Source organism: Apteryx rowi, unplaced genomic scaffold, assembly GCF_003343035.1.
Source record: "Apteryx rowi isolate R43461 unplaced genomic scaffold, aptRow1 scaffold_740, whole genome shotgun sequence".
Classification (NCBI taxonomy): domain Eukaryota; kingdom Metazoa; phylum Chordata; class Aves; order Apterygiformes; family Apterygidae; genus Apteryx; species Apteryx rowi.
The window spans coordinates 231,643-254,345 of NW_020451028.1; the positions used below are offsets into that span (position 1 = coordinate 231,643).

General features: G+C 39.6%; 1 protein-coding gene across 1 annotated transcript in view; it reads right to left on the minus strand.

The window, feature by feature from the left end:
- The window catches only part of SCFD2 (sec1 family domain containing 2), a gene marked incomplete at its 5' end in the record, with an annotated part of 220,479 nt that extends 197,780 nt beyond the window's left edge, over window positions 1–22,699 (minus strand). Inside the window, 2 exons of the mRNA XM_026087925.1 lie at window positions 14,601–14,769; window positions 22,462–22,699. Of these exons, the coding sequence (XP_025943710.1) occupies window positions 14,601–14,769; window positions 22,462–22,699 (407 nt within the window). The remainder of the gene's footprint in view (window positions 1–14,600; window positions 14,770–22,461) is intronic.
- Window positions 22,700–22,703: the final 4 nt, after the last annotated feature.

Below are 22,703 nucleotides of genomic sequence, written 5' to 3' on the forward strand. Positions count from 1 at the left end.
AGATTAACTCAGAACAGTTCATAGTGCCTAGAAAGAGTGTTCAAACTCAAAAGAATTCTTCTTTTCCAGTTCACATAGGATGAATGGGGAGGGTTGCTCCTATAATTAAACTGATGGAATGAAAGACCCCAGTTGGGAGTCTCCTTTACACTTAGTGGAGTATTAGAAGGTTGGGGTGAAGTGCTTGACCACTTTCACAGAAACGTGTCTCTGTATTTTGTCCTTTCACAGCAATAGATACTTACTCCCTCCCAATTCCTAGAAAATGCTCCAGAAAAAACTCTTTCTGCAATCCAGTCCTCCTGGTCCTCACATGAGATGGATTCAATGACTACTAAAAGGGATCTTCTCTTCCTTTGTTTCTTCTCCACTCAGAGTTATCCTTCCAGACAGTAAAAATCTATTCTGACTTACTTTAGTGCATCTACGTAAGAACAGGTACGTACTATCCCAGCCCCAATGCAAACAGTAACGCTTCTTTTTCCAAAAGAATTTGCATTGTTGTTTTAGCTTCTTTTCCTACTCTGGAATTTCTTTCAAAATGCCTTCCAAATTGCTCACATCTGCAGCAAGTTCCTTAGAGCAAATGCTGGCAATCTGAGCAGTTTTACTGACTGTATGTGGATAACACACAGCAGCCACCACAACTGTAACTGCATGTGACCTTCCAGGCAGAGTAATGCTGGAAGATGTGGCACCGTGAGGCAAGTCTCCAGGAAACAAAGGCACGTTCAGGAAGGTAATGGGTGTAGGAAAAGGAACCCATACAGTGCTGTTGCTGCTTACCAGGTTGGAGCATGATTGAAAAGGAAGCATTAATCAGAAGAACAGTCCTGAAGCAGAAGCTGCCAACTGGCAATGGAACCAAGAAACAAATTATTGTCTTTGCCTGAAGTTCTTTTATGACAGTTACTTACCAACTCCCAGAACCTCTGAAGTCTATAATCTTGCATGATTATTATCCTGAAATCAAATGGCTCTGGTTGTCTTAAAATATAAGCATTTCAGTGGGTGTGTCTCAAAACCTGGGTTAACCCAAAATCTTTACTGAAAGTCAAGTGTATCAATACAACTGAGATTCTATTAATCTTTTCTAAAGATTATTCTTTTTTCTGCCTCTTGCTCTGTTATAAGCATCCTTAGCAAACACTAGGTTTAATTATGTATTTTTAACCCCTTCTGCTGACATCCTAAACAGAGAGCAAGGGAATTAATGAAAGAGGGAAAGCAATTAAGAAACACCTCAGAAAGGTAGGACCAGTTTCGACAGAGGCTGACTGGTGTTTAGGTTTTACTAATCCTTGCAGTATTAAATCCCACCAAGCTCCATCTTGTACACAGACATGATTTTGAACACACAAAGAGAAAAGGAGATTAACTATCAACTAGGCAAAGAAGTTCCTAGCTCTAAAATGTGGCCAGTACTCTTTAAAACATTTTAACTCTATCCTTCCTCTGACCCCTATCCGTCCCCTTCTGTAATTCCGTTATGTAAGAGAACTGCATATGCATAATGTTACCATTTTTCTCCATTAACCAGCTGGTAGGGCTTCCTTTGCAACAACTTCAGAACAGCCATCTCCACAGGAAAGCTTTATTACTATTCAGCTTTGTCAGGCCACTGCGCATTTAGCTATCCTAAAACTCTGCTGTTATTCAAACAGTGGTATTATAGGAACTTGTAAATGCTTACTGTGGCACTGGGGTGCTCAGTGGATAGCTATGTATCACATTTGCAAAAATAGGTTCCAGTTCCAAGTAGCAGGCAGTGTTCTCAGGTATTTTGAACTAGGGTCCTTTACTTTGACTCAGCCAGGAACTACGTTGAGGTGCATTGCCTTCCCCCCCCACTTTTATTTCCAGTGGTATATTCTTGAAATATTTCTCAAAGGGGCTGAGGCAGAATGATAAGGTGCATAGACTATWATAATGGCTTGGGAAGTTATTGTGTCAAAAAAATGGGTTATTCCAGGTGTCTACCAGCATTCAAAGGCAGAAGAGGCACCTGATATTTAGACCCCACAGCCCCCACTGCAGACAGGCTGATCCAAACGTTAAACAAACAAGTATACAATAGCAGTTGGAGGATTGCCAGAAAGAAAGCAATTCACCATCCGTATGAACACTGAAGCAAGTTTGCTTGCTTCAAGACAAACAAAGGAAAAATCACTGAAGAGTGAAATAGTGAAATTCTCTCTGTTGGACAAAGAATTGCTTATTGCGACCAGAACTACTCTACTTTTCAATTAGTGGACATACAGCATTTTACAAGGTAAAGGGAAGCTAGAGTTGCTCTGATATATCTGACCTGGGAAAGGAGGAGGCTGAAATCTGATGCAATGTTTTCAGGAAGAGCCAAAGAATTACAGTATCACAGATTCTGAAGAAAGCAGAAAGGGTTGCGACAGCACCAGAGGAGGGTGTGGGTTTGTTTTAGCTTTACAAATCAAGCCTCAAAAGGTGAGAAAATAGAGCAGCAAAAGAGTTGAGATCCCGCCCACTATGCAGGACCAGAGGCAGCAGACCCAAGAAACTTGCCAGCTCATACCAAAAGGTGACTTTCTCCAGTGAAGAAAGAACTACACAGTTTAGATTGGACATCTCTTGCAGCAACAAAAAAAAGTTGGGATGGCCAATTAACAAAAGAGATCTGAAGAGAGACATGAAAGTCAAAGAAACCATACAGCGATTTTTAAAGGCCCACTAGCACTGTACAAAATAATAAACTAATCTGCTTGGGGTTAAAATAACCTTAAGAAATCCTAGAGGGGAATCCTTTATGAGCGAAGGATTGTTCAGAGGGCGCCTTTACAACACACTGTCGCAGGGGTGCTGGCACAGCAAAACAGGCTTGATGCAGACAGGCTTCCAAGATAGCCAGACCCCTGTTGCTGATTGCAAGAAAATAGACCTTAATCATCCCAGTATTACCCCAGGATTCACTTTTGCTTCGCTAGCAGTGGCCAAACTCTGCAGGCGGAAAGAAAAAAGTGCATGCAAATAACTTCTTAAAGCTTTCTAATATTCATAACCATCATCCAGTCCTGTCTGAGTTTCAGCTGGCTGCCTTTTATTCCAACGAAATAGTTCTGTGAAATGTTTTATTCCTACAAGCTGCAAGACAACTAGCTGAACGCCAGACCAAATTACTGTATGAATCAAGTTAATTGAAAGCTTCTGAGTAGGATTTTGTACAATACAAGGTATATCAAAACTCTTGCCAAGTACCTCCTTAAAATGTGTATATTAAAGAGTTACTTGTCAGGGATTTTAATTTAGTTTTTGGACAAAGCAAGTGAATTATGCTAAAAATTAAGTCTGATCCTTACAACATCTGTATTACTTGGGAATACTACATGTAACATAATAGGTTACTTTAGAGCATTCTGTTCTGTGTTGTAAAGCTATTGCATAAAACTGTTTTAATAAAAATGATTCCAATGAAAGAACAGTTAGTAATGAGGTGCTGACAACTGAATCTACATTCAGGGGTTGTACCAGAATGCCAAATCCACTTTTACAGACACATGGGTTAGTTATCCAATAGATATCCTTCAGGCATGTAAAACCAATATATTTTGGGGCACTTTTTGCTGCAGAGATAGATAATATAAGTGAAAACATTTACCAAGAACATATTTGAAGTGTGTTTTTCTTACAATAGAAACGTAAGAAAATAAACCCAGATACCATGGAATGCCAGGAATTCCCTCTCAATGTTTTTTATTTGCAAAGGCCACTTTTTGCTATAGTCTCCTTTGACCTCTCTCCCTGGTTCGCTGGCCTAAAAACCTAGAGTTACCTAAGCAACTTCTCAACTAGGAATTCATTCCACTGTAAGCTTCAACACCATTTTGAGGGCTTAATGTACAGGAATATGACTTCATCATAGAGGGAAAGACAATCCTTTAAACAAGTGACTCGGTTATCACAAAAATAATTTCTTACTAAGTTTTATAGCACGGAATTGTTAAAATATTCAGAGATATTCTCTTTACGAGGTGAGAACAAGTATTCAAATACAGAGTTAGAGACCCACCAAAATAAACAGTAAAAAAACCTAATCTGAAGCAGACCTTACATTTTAAGGACAGGTTATCTGAACAGGCAGGGCCAGATTCTCTGCTAGTATGTTGGTGAAAGCAAATTTAGACCAGCTGAGGGCCTGGCCCTGGATGCCTTCCTTATTTCCCTTCCTTACTTCAAAGTAGAATATTTGTCATAGCTTCAATACAAACCTAGAGCCTTAACTTCTGCAGATCTCAAACAAACCTAATATGGCCAATTCTAGTTTTCAAAAACTGACAGCTATTCAGAAACAATAAAGCTTCAGCCTCAGGCTTTCGTTTTTATAACTATTTCCATACTCTGGCTGATCTGTCAAGGAGAAAGAGATAAGGACTTTATCTACGTTGCATAAGTTCACCCACCCTTCTGGATAGCTTCTCACAACCCCTCCCTGATATACTTCTGCCTACCACAGAATGAGTAAGGAGAGTATAATTTTGTTCTAATCCAAGATCTCTGGATTTTAGATGGCTTTTTGTTGTTATTCAATATTAATGCTGTCTCCTCCTCCCAAAAAAGGGCTTGTATAAGAAGTGTATGGGGTGCTAATCCCCCCTCCCTAACATTTCCTCCTTATAATCAAAATTAACTTTATCATTGATGGTATTTTCTGGCCTGTGCAAAGCATGTTCAAAGCCATGACATATTCCTGTGTCATTAAAGCTGCTACATATCCCAGTTTCAGCTTTCTCTGTTGAGTTTAACTTCCCTTTCCTAAGGAGTTCATACCTCCAGGTAAAGCGTAAACATTGTGTTCTGTTGCTGTTTCTAGTAATTGAAAATGGCTCAATACGGGTTTCTTTTTCTCATTGCTTATTTAAATAAGTATAGTCATGGAGAGATTTTGATAGAGTTTTAAAACTTTTTCCTCCCACAGTGAATGGGAATCTTTCCTAGTTGAAGATTATTTTGGAAAATACATTCCTATTGATGGAAATTAAGTAGCACTCAGTGTAGCACAGCCTTCTAGAGTCTGCTGAAAGACTAGGCCTCTGTAAATCAAGGCATAAAAACCACCTTGGTTTGGTCAATTTTCACTACTGCTTTTGAAACTGTGAGCAGCTATGAACGCAACACAACCCAACCCATTTCAGTGTCGCTATGCTACACTCCAGAAAAACAGCAAGCATGAAGAGAAGTGGGTGCGGGAGCCAACCGTTACAAATTGCAAACCAAAGATCAGAGATCACTGGAAAGCTAATTCACTCAGATACCAGCAAGGTCTGGGATACTTGTGCAGTAGCAAATACCTATGAAGCCATTGCTTCTTCCTCTCAGTGGCCAAACAAAGTGACAAGCAAAACAGAAAACCACTATTCAAAGGATACAGATAAACAAGGAATCCTCTCCACACCCTGAAAAGGTGAGGAGCGCATCTTTGCAATGGACTGAGAAGGCAACTCTTTTCCAGAAGTTAGAAGAAAAGAGCCCCAAATTCTCATCCAAATTCTGCATGCATAAAAAGCAATTTTCCAAAAAAACCAATGATTTTGTATGTTTTTCAGAAGACACCTGGAAAAGGTCTTCTGAAATTTCAAGTTTCAGAAATAATGCATTGTTAAAAGACAAGATTAAGACCCGTACCTGGCAAAAAGGATGCAAAAACATAGGGTTGGCTGGAAAACACAGACAGAAACAGATTTAACTGCATTACTGCCGTAAATACTAAGCATTTCAGAGCATATAAGTTCCTCATAAAGTGCATGTACCTTTGGGAGAGAGTGATCTCAGAGAGAAAACAAATGAACAGGAAAAAAGTGAATAAAGAACAGGGAAGAGGAAAACACTTATGCGCCAATATGATTCAGAAGGACATGGAGAAAAATATGGGGAGGCTACAAAAAGAAAGAGCCTCAAACAGCCATGCTAAATAACAGAATGGGGGACAGGATTTTGGGATAAATTATATAACTATTGATTTTTATAAGAATTTATTTGTATAAGAAGAAAGAAGTAGTTGTCTATGTACAAATTATTTCTGCTTTCCAGGGTAAAAGGCATCTTTAAGCTCTGTCAGGCAAGTAGTTCACTTCACATAAAATTTAACCTGCATATGCTTTGATTCCTGTTTCATATTAAGTTCAAAATCTTGAAAGAACCTCAGCCATATAGTCAAAACTTGCAACAAAACCTATTGCCAACAGATAATGCCGTTTCCTTCCCAAACATTGATTCCTCATCAGAATGAGAAGTTTTCATTTGTTCTTCTCATCAGTCTRTTATGACTTATTTTTCTCCTTTGTAAGATACAGCAGGTTTACTTTATAGTTTGAGAATGATAAACTAAAACACCCATCCAGGTCACTCAATCAGTCTCCGTTCTGGCACTATGGTTAAAGAGCAAACAAGTAATTCCACAGTATGTAATAAGGCCAATGCATATCACTGCATTTTAAAACCTCGTTGTTCAGGTCATACAGGAGGCAAACTCTAAGGCAGTTGGCCAAGCAGAGTGAGAGCTACTCTCAGAAAAATCTCACAGTATCAGCCAAAAAAATAGTTACTGGGAGATCATATTCTAAAACAGGAAAGTTTGGAGCCCACTTTGGAAATTCATAAAGTTTGCTTAAACAGACACAGTCTTCCTGCTATTGAACTGTGAATATATCTGCAGGAAAAAGCATTGTTGCTACACCAAGATCAGTTTGCAAGCTTACAAAGGGAAAAAAAATCATAAAATTCACAAATAAAAGTCATTAGCATTAAGGTAACTAGGAAGGGATGTCATTTTGAAAGAAATGCTGCAGATGGAGGGGAAAAAAAAAAGCAACTCTGGCCCTAAGCAACATAAAGTCCATCCTTTCTGTCCTATCTGACTGCAGGCATCAGTGGTTACTCTTTCTGCTAGTTACTCTGTAAGAGATTTGTCCTTCAACACACCCTGCAAGGAACATGACTGTAGAGCAAGGAGCAATGCAAAACTACTTACAGTGACTGTACTTACTGAATTTCCTCACAGACAAGGAAGCAATCCTGCTATGCTGACCAACTGATGGTACAAATACACATAGACCTGTTGATGCTTGGACAACATCTGGATAACATTCAAAGGTATTGTGTCCTTCAATGGGACAAGGAAAACCATAAAGCTGGATCTTAATGACAGCACTCAAAGAAGATTGTACAGATATGAAATACAGGGAATCCTTCTCCAGAAGAACTAAGAATCTGTGTCTTAAAAATTAAGCATGCAGAGTTCTTGTTTTTGCCATTTTCAATTAACAGATTCTACAGGTAACTGTGACTCTTGAACCTTTTGATCCTCACACTTTCTAAGGATAGCTATGTGGCTATTAGAGGGCATAGGAAAAAGTCTGAATTCTGTCTGAAAACTTTCCCTAGCTAGCCCAAACAAACAATGCAGTTAGATGTCCTTAAAGGAAAAGGAGTAGTCTTCAAGAACAAGTTTGCCACAACCTCCAGAATTCCTTTTTGTAGGTTCAGAGGCACAGATAAGGAAGAACTGTTCAACTGATGCTGAGAGTTTGTCAGCCCAAAACATTCTTTATCTCAGGGAAAATAAGCTCCAAGCTTCCTGTTATCTATAAGATAACATCTGAGGCTTCTCGGGCCTGTCAAAGCAGGTGATTAAAAAACATGGCACCTATTGAGCAAGACATTTTCAGAGCTGAAAAATCCTCATACAATTCCTTTGCTGTTTATTTCAACAAACTAAATACTGCAGCAAAGTGAGGTTTTGCAAAATAGCAGTGCGGTATTCTAGTAGTGCCCTAAGTTACATAGTGCAGGCGATCTTGAACTCTTCCTAGAATTTTCCACCCTCTGCACAACCCCCTCCCACCCTTTTTCCCTTTCAAGGAGGTCCTGTGTTGAAAGGATCTAGGCAAATAATGCACATTTATTGTAAGATACAATAAATCTTATCAACTTGTTCATCTTATCCTGTGGCAACAGTCAACTATGTTCATTTGATTCAGTTTGGTTTGAAAGCAGGCAGAAAGCACCTCCTTTCTTTGCTTAGGACATGAGGGGAATGCTTGTCTTGATCAGCAAATCCCAGAAGCTGATGCAGTCAGGGCTTTACTCCCAATACGAAGATGCCTTGAGAAATTTCAAACAACAAGGAAACTATGAATAGGCCTCCACTCTGCAGTGTGCTCTGAGCCCATACGAGTAAAATAAAACAGCTAGCAGGAAGACTGCCAGTCCAGCAACAGGACTGGGGGAACTGCAATGTTTGGGGCATCCTAACTTCCTGATCTGCCCTTTGGAGAAGCATCTCATGGCTGGACTGTTGAAAAAGCAAAGGATTTTAACGTAAAAAAAGCCCTATAAAGCCAATTAACCTCCTTTGAAATGGACATCACAACATGATGCACAGCATGAGTTCTAGAAACACAGGGATTGCTGAAACTTCTCCTGTCACGGGGGAAGGGAAATGTTACTATTGTTTTTCCTAATGTATGGAGAAGTCTCTGTTATCATAAACCCCCCAGTTAAGACCACCTCTCCTCCAAAACAGTGCTGCTTGCCCTGTTCAGAAAGGTAGATGGGAAAAGGGTGTTTTTTGTGTTTAGGTTTGTTTTCGTTTTGGGGGTGAAGTTTGGACTCGGACTAAACCTCAAGAGCAGAGCTCAGCACGAACACTAGAGGCAGGAGGCCCCAGGGAAAGCAGGAGACCGGAGCTCCCGGCAGGGGGAAGCATCGAACAGCAGAGAAGCAGGGAGACTCAGGCAGCCTGCGCAGGCAGGAAGCCCCAGCAGCACCCTGCTGCTCAAGCACTACCAACATACTGCGACAGATATAGTCAACTCTCCCTCTCTCCATTTTGAGGAGCCTTGCTATCCACTGTTTTGATTTATTCTTCTTCCCTGCTAATATTCCCAATGAATGCTAAGTAAAATACTCACATGTCATCTGGCTTTTCTTACTTTAGTATTAATTTTTCCTCTTTAATGTTACTTACCCAGAAAGTAAAATCATTCTGATTTATGCCATAAGTTCTCAGCTCATCCAAGGACAAGACAGTTCCAAATAACCTTCTTTTTGCAAGCTTTTCTAAACTTATTACGCTTGTAAAAAAAGTCTTTTTTCAAATTAGTATCTACAGGTGACATAAAGGAAATATTCTTCATTTCACTTTTTATTCTTAAGAAAGACCCAAGAGCCACTCCCAAAATACTTAGTTTGTAATTAATTCAGTGTTAAGAAAAGCATCTCTATTTGTTAGATATCCCTCTGATGCTTGTTCTCCAGTAAAATGCAAGAAAATACAGTCAAAAATTTGAAATAAACCTATTACCCATCTTAAAGAGACCATCTCCTTTCCAGTTTTAATTCTTATTCCTCTTTACTTTGCCATATAAGTACAACTAATCTTATATGTTAAGTTCACAACACATGTGATTGTAAAACTCACCATTGCAGGCATATTAAATAGAGATGATTAGAATTGCTGCTCCACTAGCTCAAGGAAAAAGGGGTAGTGGGAGAACTCCTCAGAACAGCACCCGCTGCCAGTACTGCTAACCACTGCAGGTAGGAGTGGGAATGACACAGTATGGAAGAAAGAACAAATGCCTTTGCTTCTCCTGACACCTTCTTACTGCCCATGTAATCATTTGAATGACTATTTGTACTCTCCCAGAGACCAGAATCCCAGCTGCAACCCAAAATTTTCTGCCACTTGTTTTGCAAACGTGTATCCTGAGAAATTCTCTATTTTACCAGTTTAAAGATAAGTTCCTTGGACAAGGATAGAAGAGCAAACAGAAGTAGAAAGAAATGAAGTTTCTTCTGCAAGATTATACAGCACGTAGATAGCAGAGCTGGAATTGGAACACAGGTCTCCTTGACACTTCCTTCCCCAACCACCTCTTCTTTACCCTCAGGCTTCTGAGTCCCCCAAGTACCTAGAATGCATCATTTCACCATGCACAAGAATAAAGCCAGATGTAGAGTGGGGCTTTCTTCCCTAGTTAAATTGTAAGAATTCTAATACTTTTAAAAGAAAGTACTTAATTGCTTCAGAATACAAATAACAACATACCTCAAAACTAAGGATCAGAAAAGATAGGCACTTTCAACTTGCATTAACATGAGACACTGAAATTTTACTACTGTATCTCAAGGATTGTTCTGATTTTTAATGAACTTTCTTCTCCCCTTAGCACAGCTCTCCCTGCACCTCTCATATAAAGACCAAAGAAAAAATTTTGCAAGTGCCATGTTTTGAATATCTGGCCTCCATATCAAGGTTTTCTGAATCACACCCATCAACAAGATCACCTCATTCTGAACTTGTTACTTTTTCCCCAATGCCAATCCAGATGACTTAGTGGCCCCAACTGCTTTGTCAAAAGTACCTAGACACCTCAGCTACATTGCTCACTGAATTGCTTTAGGCATAGCAGCCCAAACATGAAATGTATATTATAGTTTTGCATTTTTATGGAAAAATGCCTGCCCTAAGAACTCAATAGCTCATTGTATATTACATTAAAAAAGTATATTTTAAAATGGAAATCTGGCCTTTTTCTGAGATTTTTTTTATCACCACACTGAATTCTGAGAAGCTTAAAGACTCCAAAGATTTGAGAAAAGGAAGTAAGAGTGGAAAAGCAAGTAAGAAAACAATCTCTATTCAGCAAGTTCTTGAAATGTGTGTAAACAAATTTAGTACTCAGTTTACTCAGCAAAATATGAGAGCACATTAAAAGCGTTCTTGGGTAATAAAAGAACAGATTAAGAAAGAACAAACATACACATTTCTTCAATTGCCCACAATTCAGTACCATGTAACTCTTTACTCCTTGTTCTCGCACAGCACAGACCTGTGGATAGGAGGCAGCAATCTAAACCCGGACTTCCTGCTTGAGCAAGCCATGGTGTCCCTTAGCATCTCAGCTCCCGCRCGCAAGATGGCAAGAAGAGCGTAATGCAGGCTGCCATCAGGATAAACACAGTACCTACTGCAGCATGCTTCTACATGAGAAAATATGAATCCTAAATATGCAAGATAGGTGCTTTTAGAAATAAAGCAGCCAAGTATGTTAGCAAATGGACAACATGGATCACAGCCACTGACAGCTTGATGTGCATCCAAGCAGACAATTTCTAATACACTAAGCCACTTAGTGTATAGTTAAAATTAGCAGTTCAGCTAAAATTGTTAAAAAGGAAATATTCCTCCAAATATTATTGGGTTATCAAAAAGCAAAGACCAGAAAGGGAGCTGCAATCAATATAAATTTTTTAAATTACCTCCACCATTAAGCTTTCACAATCTCCACTCCTATTTTGCATCACTTGTTCGAAAGGACAGGGTGGCTATCATGATTTCTAATCAGAAACAGGCAGTTCTGGCTCAGAGTAGATGTTTTTGTTTTATGTCTATAAATAGTTTCACTCTTTAAATATATATATATATATATATATCCATCTATATATTAAAATGAATACAATACTTAGAAACTTAATTATCAAAGTACATAACTCTCAACTAACATTCACACTGGAGCAGCAATGTGTCTGTGATTATAGTACGGCAAACAACTGCTCCACAAAATTTTTGAGGCTACTAATACTAACAAAGCTAAGAAATCTAGAATAGGTTGGGAATTTTTGTTTAGAAATTCTTTTCCTCATGGAGAGGGCACCTTCAAAGTACAGTAACCTAAGCAGCATATGGCATATACATTTTCATCTAAATCTTTAAAGAAGCCCATTATTTCCTTAGGTTTAAGGAAAGAACCCTGCTTTATTTCACCACACCAGCCATAAATTATTCATTAATTCTGTATGCTAACTCTGTAACTGAGCCCAGATGTTTCTGTTGGAGAGGCATTCCATAAGAAAAGTTAAATATAGCAAGCTGTGTGGAGAGAGCAGAGCTGTCTCTCCACCACAACATGCTCAAATATTAACTCAAGAGAAAATAACAAAAGCATTTGAAAAATATTCTGAATATGCAAGTCTGTTTGTGAAATACCACAACATGTGGCCTCTCTGATCAGAAGATATCATGTAGAAGAGTCCTGCCCCCCCCCCACCACCCATATTTCACTTGGGTGCAAATGAAGTTACTAATCCTTTCTCTAAAAAAGGTGCTGTCACTTTCACTTGCCAGAGTAAACAGAAAATTTACAAGCAGAGGAATACTCATTGCCACACATCATTTACAAATATAAATCAAGGCTTACCTTTTCAATTACAACAAACACTTCCAAGCCTGCTACCAATGGCAATAACCATGTTCATGAAGAACTGGAAGCATCATTGACACAGGAACTTATTGGTGTGAATTTTAAATCCATTTCAGTGCTTCAGAAGAACTTCAACCATTTTATACTAGTCAAGATGGTTAATGCTTGAGTTGATAATCCAACACTAAGAACACAGTCTTAAACAGAACAGAAGCTACAACCTTCAGCCACCCATTCAGACACTGTTATGGATTCTGGTACTCTTCAGCAACTGTCTTAACAGAGTTTGGAAATGCCTATTTTAAATCAGAAACTATTTCTAATCATTTCATAGTTAGAGGGAAAAATGAAAGACACAGGGTTGAAGAGTGCAGAACCACATTCTGGTTTGGAGACTGTCTTCTCAGGCATGCAATACTCCTTCAGCTGCAAGCAACATGGAGATACATTATCGTAAAAGAGATTTTGAGAGTCCATTTGCTCTGCTCCCCAGCAAGATCAATCTTATTTAAGCCACTCCTGACTGCCGTTTGCCTAATCTGTTTTTAAAAATTGCCAGCGATACAGATTCAAATAAGATGACATTGCAGAGGGAGGTTATTATGGAAACGTTGCTATAGACTGGTGTGGTAAGAAACTGCCTTGCTACCAGACTACCAGTTGCTACCATCCAACTTTGTTGCACTTGCATAATAGCAGTTGATCACCCTATATCCAGCTCCCCTTGCTCTTTAACTTCTGCCTATAGGAGACTTTGCAAAATAACTAACTGACTGTACTAGTAACAGAGGCAACTTCCGTTAGCTAGTAAATAGGCAAATAAACCTCAATGTATATGCCATTAGCCACACAAGGAAACTCTGCAGCCTGTTCCTAGAAACGTGACTACAGAGAAGACTGAAGTCGCAACTCTAGCACAGGAAGGCATATTAGCATTAGCTTTAATCTCGTCAGTGTCAATAACATTAGGAATAATGGAGTGTTAGCACAGGTCAGCAGTCTTAGGACATTAAATACCTTTTTTTTTTTTTCCTCTAGTCCACTTTGCCAGAAATTTTATTTATTTCTGGTAGCTAATCAAAGCTAGCACAAAGAGCAGCTATCACAGCATGTCTACCATAGACAACAACATCTTAATTTTGCTGTATAGACAGACCTTGAGGACATCACACTTCTACTGTAGCGATCAGCTGGAAAGCAGCCAATGAAAAGACAACCATAACTTATTCAAAGTTAGCCACCCTGGCACTAACTTACAATTGAGTCCACCTATATGAAGTAATGTTTCCTCTCCAGCAGACAGTTATTCAAGGTGAAACTTAGATACTGGACCAGTTACTGCATGTGTGGGAGATGGAAGATGACAAAGGATCATAAGGCTCTCATAAAATAAAGGCCATATGTTGGAATAAAGGAAAGTTTTCTGCAAAATCTTTTTTTGGGGGGAGGAGGAGGGGGTGGGAGGGGATTGGGAATGCAGAGCAGGTATGAAGCACCAAGAGGAGTCAAACCAGAATAAAAACATTAGATGTCCCATTTTGAAAAAATACGTTCTAATACATGGAGGGAACGTTATGGCACAGTGAGACGTTTTCAACTCATCTGCACCATATGAATTTCTACAGCACTCTGCTAAGCAAGATTTTTCTTGCAGAGCGAAACCAACACCTGGTGTATTTCTTGCTTTCTGCATAGTAACAGAAGCTTTAGGAAAATTTCAGTTCAGATAATTACATTTAGAAACTGAAATATCAAATCAGATGCACTTTACAAGCGAAGTCTTAGCAACAAATTATACAGAGCCAATTATAATTGTTCAGAATTACTGCTTTTAAGCTGTCCTTGTTTAAGCAAAAATCAGAGGCCTTCATGGAGCAGTCCGTGTACCTCAATTTATTCCTAATTATCTTCCTCCACAGATGTCATGTTTGAAAACAGGGATAAAACCTTAAGTCAACAGGTACTCTAACAAGAGGTTAGCAAGCAGCTCACCTTATAAAAGAGACTTATGGGAGCAGAAAGCCACACTGAAGACCTGCCTCTTATTTGGGCAGAAGAAAACATCACAAGAAAGTTCTGGGGTTTAATCTGTGCTGATTTCTATTACAATAATCCACAGCAGTTTAAACAACACAAGTCTAAAAAAGGTCTGAGATTCTCCCATTTTGGGAAGTTTTATCTGGCTCAATCACTTAATGTACACATACAAACTGATTATATTCCAGCAGAATTAGGACCAGATGGGTTTCTCCTGTAAACTGGATTTTTGTACCTTGCCTTGTTCTTTGTTCCTTTTTTTTCATGCCAAAATAACAAACGTACCCAACATCTTAAAAAAATGAAGAAAAAAAAAAAAAGGATGTTTACTTTGGTTGTGCTAAGCAGCCAGGTGCTATAACACTGCAATTTTCATCTGGAATCTGCAGTGCAGTGAGTTCCACCATGTTAACCATCACATCAGTCTTGTGCCCAGGGAGCTTGGGAAGCACAGAAAGTATCTTCTCTGCAAGATTGTCACCGTGATGACCAACTGCTCCTGGAAAAGATTTAAAAAGAAAATATCAGGTAGACAACGAGGAGGAAAAAAGGCACAAGGAATTGAGAGCAAAACAATAACCATATGTTTTGGGGAGAACGAGACTGGCAGTCATAACACCAAGATGACATTTATCTTTTCAAAGATATTTTGCTAGAAAAATTAAGCACTGGAATGTCTGAAGTTAAAACTATTGATATCATTCCAGAAGGATTCGTTTAAAAAGCATAATTTAGGCTTAGCCTTACAGCTGTTAGACATTCCCTGATTTTGTACTTTAAATATGCAAAATGCATAAGAAAGTTGTTAAAGAAAATTTACAGTAGCTATTTAAAAAACAGCAGGCGAAAAAAAACAACTTTATATTATATATATATATATATATACACACACACACACACCCTTTCATACATAGGTACACACACACACTACACTTTTCCATCTAAAATAGTAAAAATCTAAATGACTGTGCTTTAAAGGGCTGTATGCAAGTTGCATACATAGCTACCCAGATAGGCTGGCAGAATATTAAAGTTACTAGCAACATGCCGCCATCAAGGTCATCTCTGCTATGTGGCCTAAGGCAGCACAGGTAATCAAAACCAACATGAAATGACTAAAATAGTGTAAAATGTCAATTGACCATGTTCCATGAGAAATTCCAAATTTCAGCTGGCACTTTTTCTTCATTCCTCCTCATTTCAAATACACATGCTCTACCTCCATTGAACAACTCTAAAGATGGGCACTACAACCAACTTACAAATATTAAGACTGCAAGCAAAGCCCAAGCAGAAAAACATGACCCATACTACAGATGAAAATGTTGGAGAGGAGGGCCAAAAACCTCACTGTCTTTAAGTCAGGAACATGATCAAAGTATTCAAATGCTAGAAGTTTAGTTCCTGTCCAGCTATCACCACAGGGCCAGATACCATTATTGAGCTTGGTAGTGTTCTCCTGGCCCTACTTACAAGAAAAGGAGGCTTTTGGAGCCACTTTTGAAAGGCAGTAAAGACGTTTCAGGCTGTGGTCCCATTCCATAAACATCTGTCAACACAGACCCTATCTGTCCTCACTCTTGATCATTCCCAAAAGACAGAGCAGGTCTACTTCAACCAGTGAAATTAACCTCATACCCTTCATAAATGCAAAGGAAGCCCTTACATCAAGAACATTAGAGAGGTCAGATCGCTAACTATTCTTCGTTAAATAGAAGGTTGTCCTGAGTAAGTTGACAGCAGCCAGGTGTCCAATGCCATAAAACCACCTCATGCTTAGCAACTATTTTGACTTGTTGCAAAAGTCAAAGAGAGAAGCAAGGATGAAAAAGGAGAGGAAAAGCAAGTTCAAACTCCTTGCTGGCAACGTCTTCTGTCCAGAGGAAGCAAGGAAAGCACATGTGTCTAGCATGTGGTGATACTGCAGTGTGGACACCTGGCTGCTCAGCTAGATTGAGATTACCAGTTTGTTTCACCAGAGATTCTAATAATCACAGAATGGCAGTAACTTTCTTTTCTACCATCCGCAGTCAGATTTAGACCACTGACTTACAGATGAAACGAACTAGGTTGTCTTTGTAGCTCCTTAAGCCATCTGCTCTCCAAAATCCCTACATTCTTCTTACTAGGTCAGTCACTTGTCAGCCACACTGCAGTTATCAACACTCGCAAAGTTACAGACTTGGAAAACAGATGTTAATCTTCTAAACTTCCACCCCCACATACTGGAAGCAATGCCTGTCTCTCCACACTTACTGCATGCAAGTGATATTTAGCTAGAAAAGACATTGAACTAAAACAGAAACACTTCAAATGCAAATAAATCCACGTTAATCATTAACATCCTTCCTCTCTCCTTTGACTGGGGGGGGGGGGAAAATCTTAGCCTGTTTGAGTTGCTTCCACAATCAGCCAATACCATCTCAGTCTTCACCATCACTGCTACTCCTTTGACACTCCCACTGGCCAGCAGGTGCTAATGGCTTTTGCACCATCTCTTCTGATCAATCAGAAAAGGTCTCCTTCAGCTTTTAAACTACTCTCACCCATGACCAACTATGTAAATCAATCAAGGCTAGCAGCAAAGTTAAGCCTTGTAGAACCTCAAGAGATGAGGACTGCAAGTAAAAGGCAGTCACTTTTTCAGCAAATTGATTTTGATAGGGTGTATAGAACTGTTTTCTAGACTCTCTTCTCATCATTTTGAGAATAGTAAACAATAGCTCAACAACTTCTCATGACCAGCACTGTTCAAGGCAGCTGACAACTTTAATGCTGTCAATGCATACACATATCAAGTGTTGAAGCAGCAAGAAGTTATCTGACTAATGCAAAAGAGTGGTCTTCATGCCAGGTTAGTATCCAGCCTTGAGGATACAGGGAATCTAAGGTATAAAGCTATTCTAATTTTACTTCATCTCCTCATTAGAGTTACAAACAAAAAGCACATGAGATTTGATACAGGTTGTAGCTGTCACAATTGTCAGACAGCTGAGTCTGCAACAGCAGCCAGAAACTCATTAACTACACTGCACTCCCCTCTCCTCTGTACACCCCCCCCACCCCCTGCCAAAAAGGCATTTACGGCATGTACAAGAAAGTACTTTCCTAAGCCCCTTACAAGCCCTATACCACACTACTTGGTCACCAGCTCTTAAATTCTCCTCCGGCTCTACTGTCTGGTAGAAAAACAACAAGAGATTTAAGGAGCAAATGCAGATTCTTTATTTTATGTTACAGAAGCAACATGAGAGCTTGTGCAATGGGAAGACTTTGAAGGCAGTCACTTAACATGAAGAGCTTGAATTAGAAAGCAGTGCTCCTACAAAGGCACTGCTCGTTATCCAACAACTATTGCAGCTAACTTCCATGGCTCGTGAGAAGCTAGTGGCTTCTCCTTCAGTCAGGCTTTGAATTCTATAAATTGGTAAGTAGCTTAACAGTAATGAAAATGAACCAAAACAGCAGGCAATGTACTTCTTGTTCATACTATCAACCCTTAACACCTGCTGTTTTAACTGCTCTGTGGAGGATTAGTGTAGGACTAGTGATCTTGGAAACATATGGGGACAAACCCATCTCAGTTTTCATCATGTTTCCGCACTGCACTCACCTAATACTTTTCTGAATAAGATCATCACTAGGAAGACTTTACATTAAAGGACTCTTTTGAAACTACTCCTATAATGCAACCTGCTTGGGCACTGCATCACCTTATTGAGAACAGGGTTTAAAATACCAGAGACTGGAGGGAGCAGAAATGTTTACACCTATTCCCCTGGAAGAAGCTGGATATTTGGAGCTCCAGTTCCAAAGCTTAGCAATGCTCTTCCATATTCTTTCCTCTAGAGTTTGCTTAAACTGACCTTGTAGAACGGTGCTGGAAAACAGCCTTTATACTCCCCGGAACCATTGTGCAGGCACTCAAGGCACACTAGAGCATCTTGTCACCTTGCCAAAATATAGATCTATATACTCCTTTGTACAGACATCAAAGGAACAACAAAGCAGTCAGTTATCTGTCCCACTAGGCTGGCTATTGAAGCTGAGAGCAAAGTCCTATAGCATAGCCAAGCACAGCAGCATTACAATGCTGCCATAAAAATATAAGACAGTTTCCCCATCTCTCACAATCAGCAAGCTAGGACATGTGTAAAGAGTAGTAAATTTGGAGATAAGAAACACTTAAGCACCTGCTTAAGGCTTATGTAATTTCCAAGTCCCTTTCAGTCATGTAACCACTTGAAGTTTTCTTTAAATATGCAAAACCAATTCTGTTAGTTTGCTTATCTCTCTAAAGCTTCTGTAACAAATTTAACATCTGAAGCATTTAAGAACCTATAAAAATTGTGTGTCTGTCGCATAAAAATAGAATCTTTGCAAGCCACATTATAGCCAAGTCTGCACCCTGACCCACAATAGTGGTGTTTACACCACTTGAAAATGTTCAGCTTCTATCAATCCTTACACCTGATGTCTACAACCTCATGTAACCACAATAATTTAAACATCAGTTGGCTTCTGTGCCAAAAACACAGTTTTGTTCATAAATAGGGGACTACTGTACTTTATAGCCCTTAGAATTTATGTTTTCAAGGCCTCATGACATACCATTCAAGGAAGACAAACATTATTGTTTCATTTAAAAAGACAGTAGTGTCAGTCCATCAATGGCTTTAACTTTGAAGATTCTGCAGACATGAGAAAACTTGAATAAARCAGACAAAATTAGAAACATGACAGAATATAAGGAAAAAAGTTATTACAGACAAGTACAAACTAATAGTTCTAAGCAAAAATACCCCCAAATGGATATTAATCAGAATCAGGCTTTACAAGACATAGGCCTTTGTTGGTTTTTACTCTTATCCTTCTCTATGAATAGGATACGTGGTAGGACAAAAAAGTCCTGTCCCTACCCTCTTGGCTGCTCCAAGGAACTAAAAGGGAAGTATCTACACTTCTTTGATAAGGCCCTGAACTGTGCTTTTCATATCTGTTAAAAGGCTGAAAACATTACAGCCTGTTTAAGAGTGTGATGAAAAGAAGATGCTTGGATGGTACTAAGGAAGATGATACAGAAAGTTAAACCTGAGTCCGCAATCTTGTACGGCTGTGGGCAAACGTTCCTGTGATTTTGACCAACACATGCCAAAATGCTAGGGGAAGATAAAAGTGCTACTGCTGAAGGCAGTGAAAGACCAATTCTAGACCAACTTCCATGACATTCATACAAGAACATCATTCAAAACTATGCATCACCTAGCAGTTACACAGGCACCACCCCCTCCCTGCTATTCATTCTTTTCCTTCTTTTGCTTGTTCGTTATAACGCATTTCAGTCAGCTGCATGCACCCAGTGGGCAGAGAACTCACTATTTTCTGTGCTTACAAGAGCCTATATCCCAGTTACTGCAAAGTACCCAGGGACTGCAAAGAGTTCAATTGTTTGAATGTTCTGAAAACAGTATCTGAAAGATATCAACAAGTTCACAGAGGAAAAAGAATCTGGGAAGCTGGAAAAAATGCTTTATAAGAGGTGTGAATGCTGGCAAGGTGGTGATTAAGAAACATATGAAAGGAGCATGGGGTTAGAATATGATATCACAGTCCAAATATTGAGTGGTGCAAATACTTGGGAAGAAAAATAAAAAGGAATTAAGGTATCAAAGTTAACTCAGATTTCAAACAGCATAATTTATTAGACCAGCACTCCAGCTGGGAGGATTTATTCTGCTTTTCAAAGCAAAGACAGTGGACTTCAAAACAACAAGTAAGCAAACAAAAGCAGTTTTAAACATACACAGAGTTGTGGGGCAGCATCAGTGACAAAATTTTAAACAATCAGATTTGAAGAACTAATCACAGACTGCTAATTCTGGGATGCATGCAGGGGATAAAAACACATTTCCCACTTTCTAGGGCAGTGGTCTATCCATAAGACCCTATGCTACACTGAAGGAGGAGGCAGTCTCTGTGCCATCCCCAGTCAAAGCCACGCCATTGTGCAGTTAACACAGCAAAGCTTATGAGATCACAGGGCAGACGGGAGAAAGAGCAAGACTGGAGGCCACAAAAAGATCCCTCTTACAGTTTATTTGAATCTATGTTATACAGAACAAAAGTGAGAATTATGTATCTTAATTCAGAATTTTCCATTCTGTTCATTAAATGCAGCATACGTAAGTAATGATGAACAAAAAAATGAGATTACATAAAAGCAATCAATAGAGCTCAATCCAAATTTTAGAATAATACTTCAGAGAAGATTCTTTGGTTCACAGAAACTAGAAGCAGTCAATTAGATGCCTTCTGAATTTTGGATAGAAAAATTTGCCATTTTCTATACTGCTAATTCTTTTTTTTAATTAAAAATAAATATCAAAGCAAAGATAATACGGTTTCTTGAAATTGGCACTGGAGGTTCCTAACAAAAATGTTATAAATGCTTCTGTAGCTTGTTCTTTAAAGTGGAAAGTTCTTAATACATATTTAAATACCAGTATTTTCCCATAGTTCACTTGTCTGCACCTGTGGCACCAGAAAAGGCATTTTTGAGACATTTTGACTTTTACTATTGGAAGTCAATTGGTGCCACTGAAAACTGTCAGTCTGTGCTACTTCATCTAAATAAGTGTGGACCATCAGCCAAAGATAAGAAATTTGTTAACACAACTCCTTTAGACATCATCTAAAGCTTCTCTAAAGTTGTGTTCCATCCAGGTCTCCAAGTTAGAAAACATTTGCCTCCTAACAGCCTATTCAGCATCTTTCAAAGGCACCTGGTTTGAAGAAGTAGTGTGACTTAAAGAGTAGCCCAGCATCTATACTTAATGAACCTTCCAGTTTTTGTGGAAGAGTTTGGAGTATGAAAGCATTACGATAACTCATGGATACATAACTATTTCTCATATCTGCAGCCCACATGTTTGACAAGATTCAGGTATCAGTAAGATATTTACAAATCACCTCCAAAATCCTCATCTTCAGAGAGAGGCAATTTAAAAGGTTTTAAATGAGCCCCAAATGAGGAAGTCTACCTCAAAGACTTTCACCTGCAACTGGCTGTTACTTGAACAATACTGCTCTATTTTTACCCTGCAGACCACAAATACATATCATAGCTTGAGAAATCGTCTGGCTCAGTTGCCAGTACCAAGCCACAAACCTGCAAATAGGAAGTCTTACCTTTTATAATGTGTAAGGCTGAAACTCTACAGACAACACTCACTCCCCTCCAGGCAGAGCGGGGGGGGAAAGAGTATATCAAAGGTTGACTATGCCTAAGAGGTTAAGGTTCCCTGTACAATTTAATCCTGCCATTTCCCACCTCCTGACAACTGATTTCATAACTTAAATGCTGCTCTTTTTATTTACTTTTCACTGTCTGATTTTCAACAAAACAGTGAAACAAACTTTCATACTTCCCCTTTCTGTCCTTTTGATTTCACATCTTACCAACTTACAAGACATTAGGTTGGATGATTAGCTTACAAATTGATTACTATTTAAGACATTCTCCTTCTACTAGTTTCTAAGTGGACTCTTATATCACCCTCTAAATTTCACAGCTTTTGCACTAGTTCTGTGTTAACTGACAGTATTAAAATTACCATATGATTCATGCTTACATTTGCTTCCCAGAAAGGACATTGCATAAACAATTCTGTATTGTTTTCATCGAAACATAATGTTTTCGAGTTAAAGGTGCCAGCCATGTACCTCAAAGGGCATGCATCACTCAGAGGGCAAGTATAATAAACCTATGTATACATACATACACAAACACAAAGAGCTGTCTAGGTAGTGTACATACAAGTGCACACCTATTCATACAGACATAAGGCAAAGGGTGGTAAGCATGATACACAGAAAAATAGTTCACAATAATCCACAAAACATGAACTGAACCCCCCAGAACATTTCCTTCACGCCTTGGAACCGACACTTGGGCACAACTAAGGTCTCCAGCTCAGAGCAAAGCAGAAAGGACAGAAATAAACCCCCCTATTTCCAGCAGAGACTTTGCTCTGGGTGTCCATGACATGCTGCAGAGCAAGGGGACGCAAACAACCACTGAGACCAATGCGTGACACGTGGCCTCAGGGCCTCCGGCAGCCATCCGAGAAGCTGCCCACTGAGCAGCCAGGCCCGCAGGGACGCCAGCACTTGCCGGCGGCGGGTTTCTTACCGGCGAGGTCCAGCGTCCTGTCCACGAAGACGACGGAGGCCCTGTGGGGGGCAGTTCTCCTCCTGTTTCTGGCCGGGGYGTAGCTGGCCAGCTCGGCGGCCACGACCCTGCCGAGGGCCCCCACGGCGAAGCTCTCCTCCCGGAGACCCAGGGAGGCGAAGAGGGCGTCGAGGCCGCCCACGAGGGCGCGCACGGCCGCCCGCAGCTCGGCGGGCACGGCGGCCAGGCCGAGCTCCCCGGCG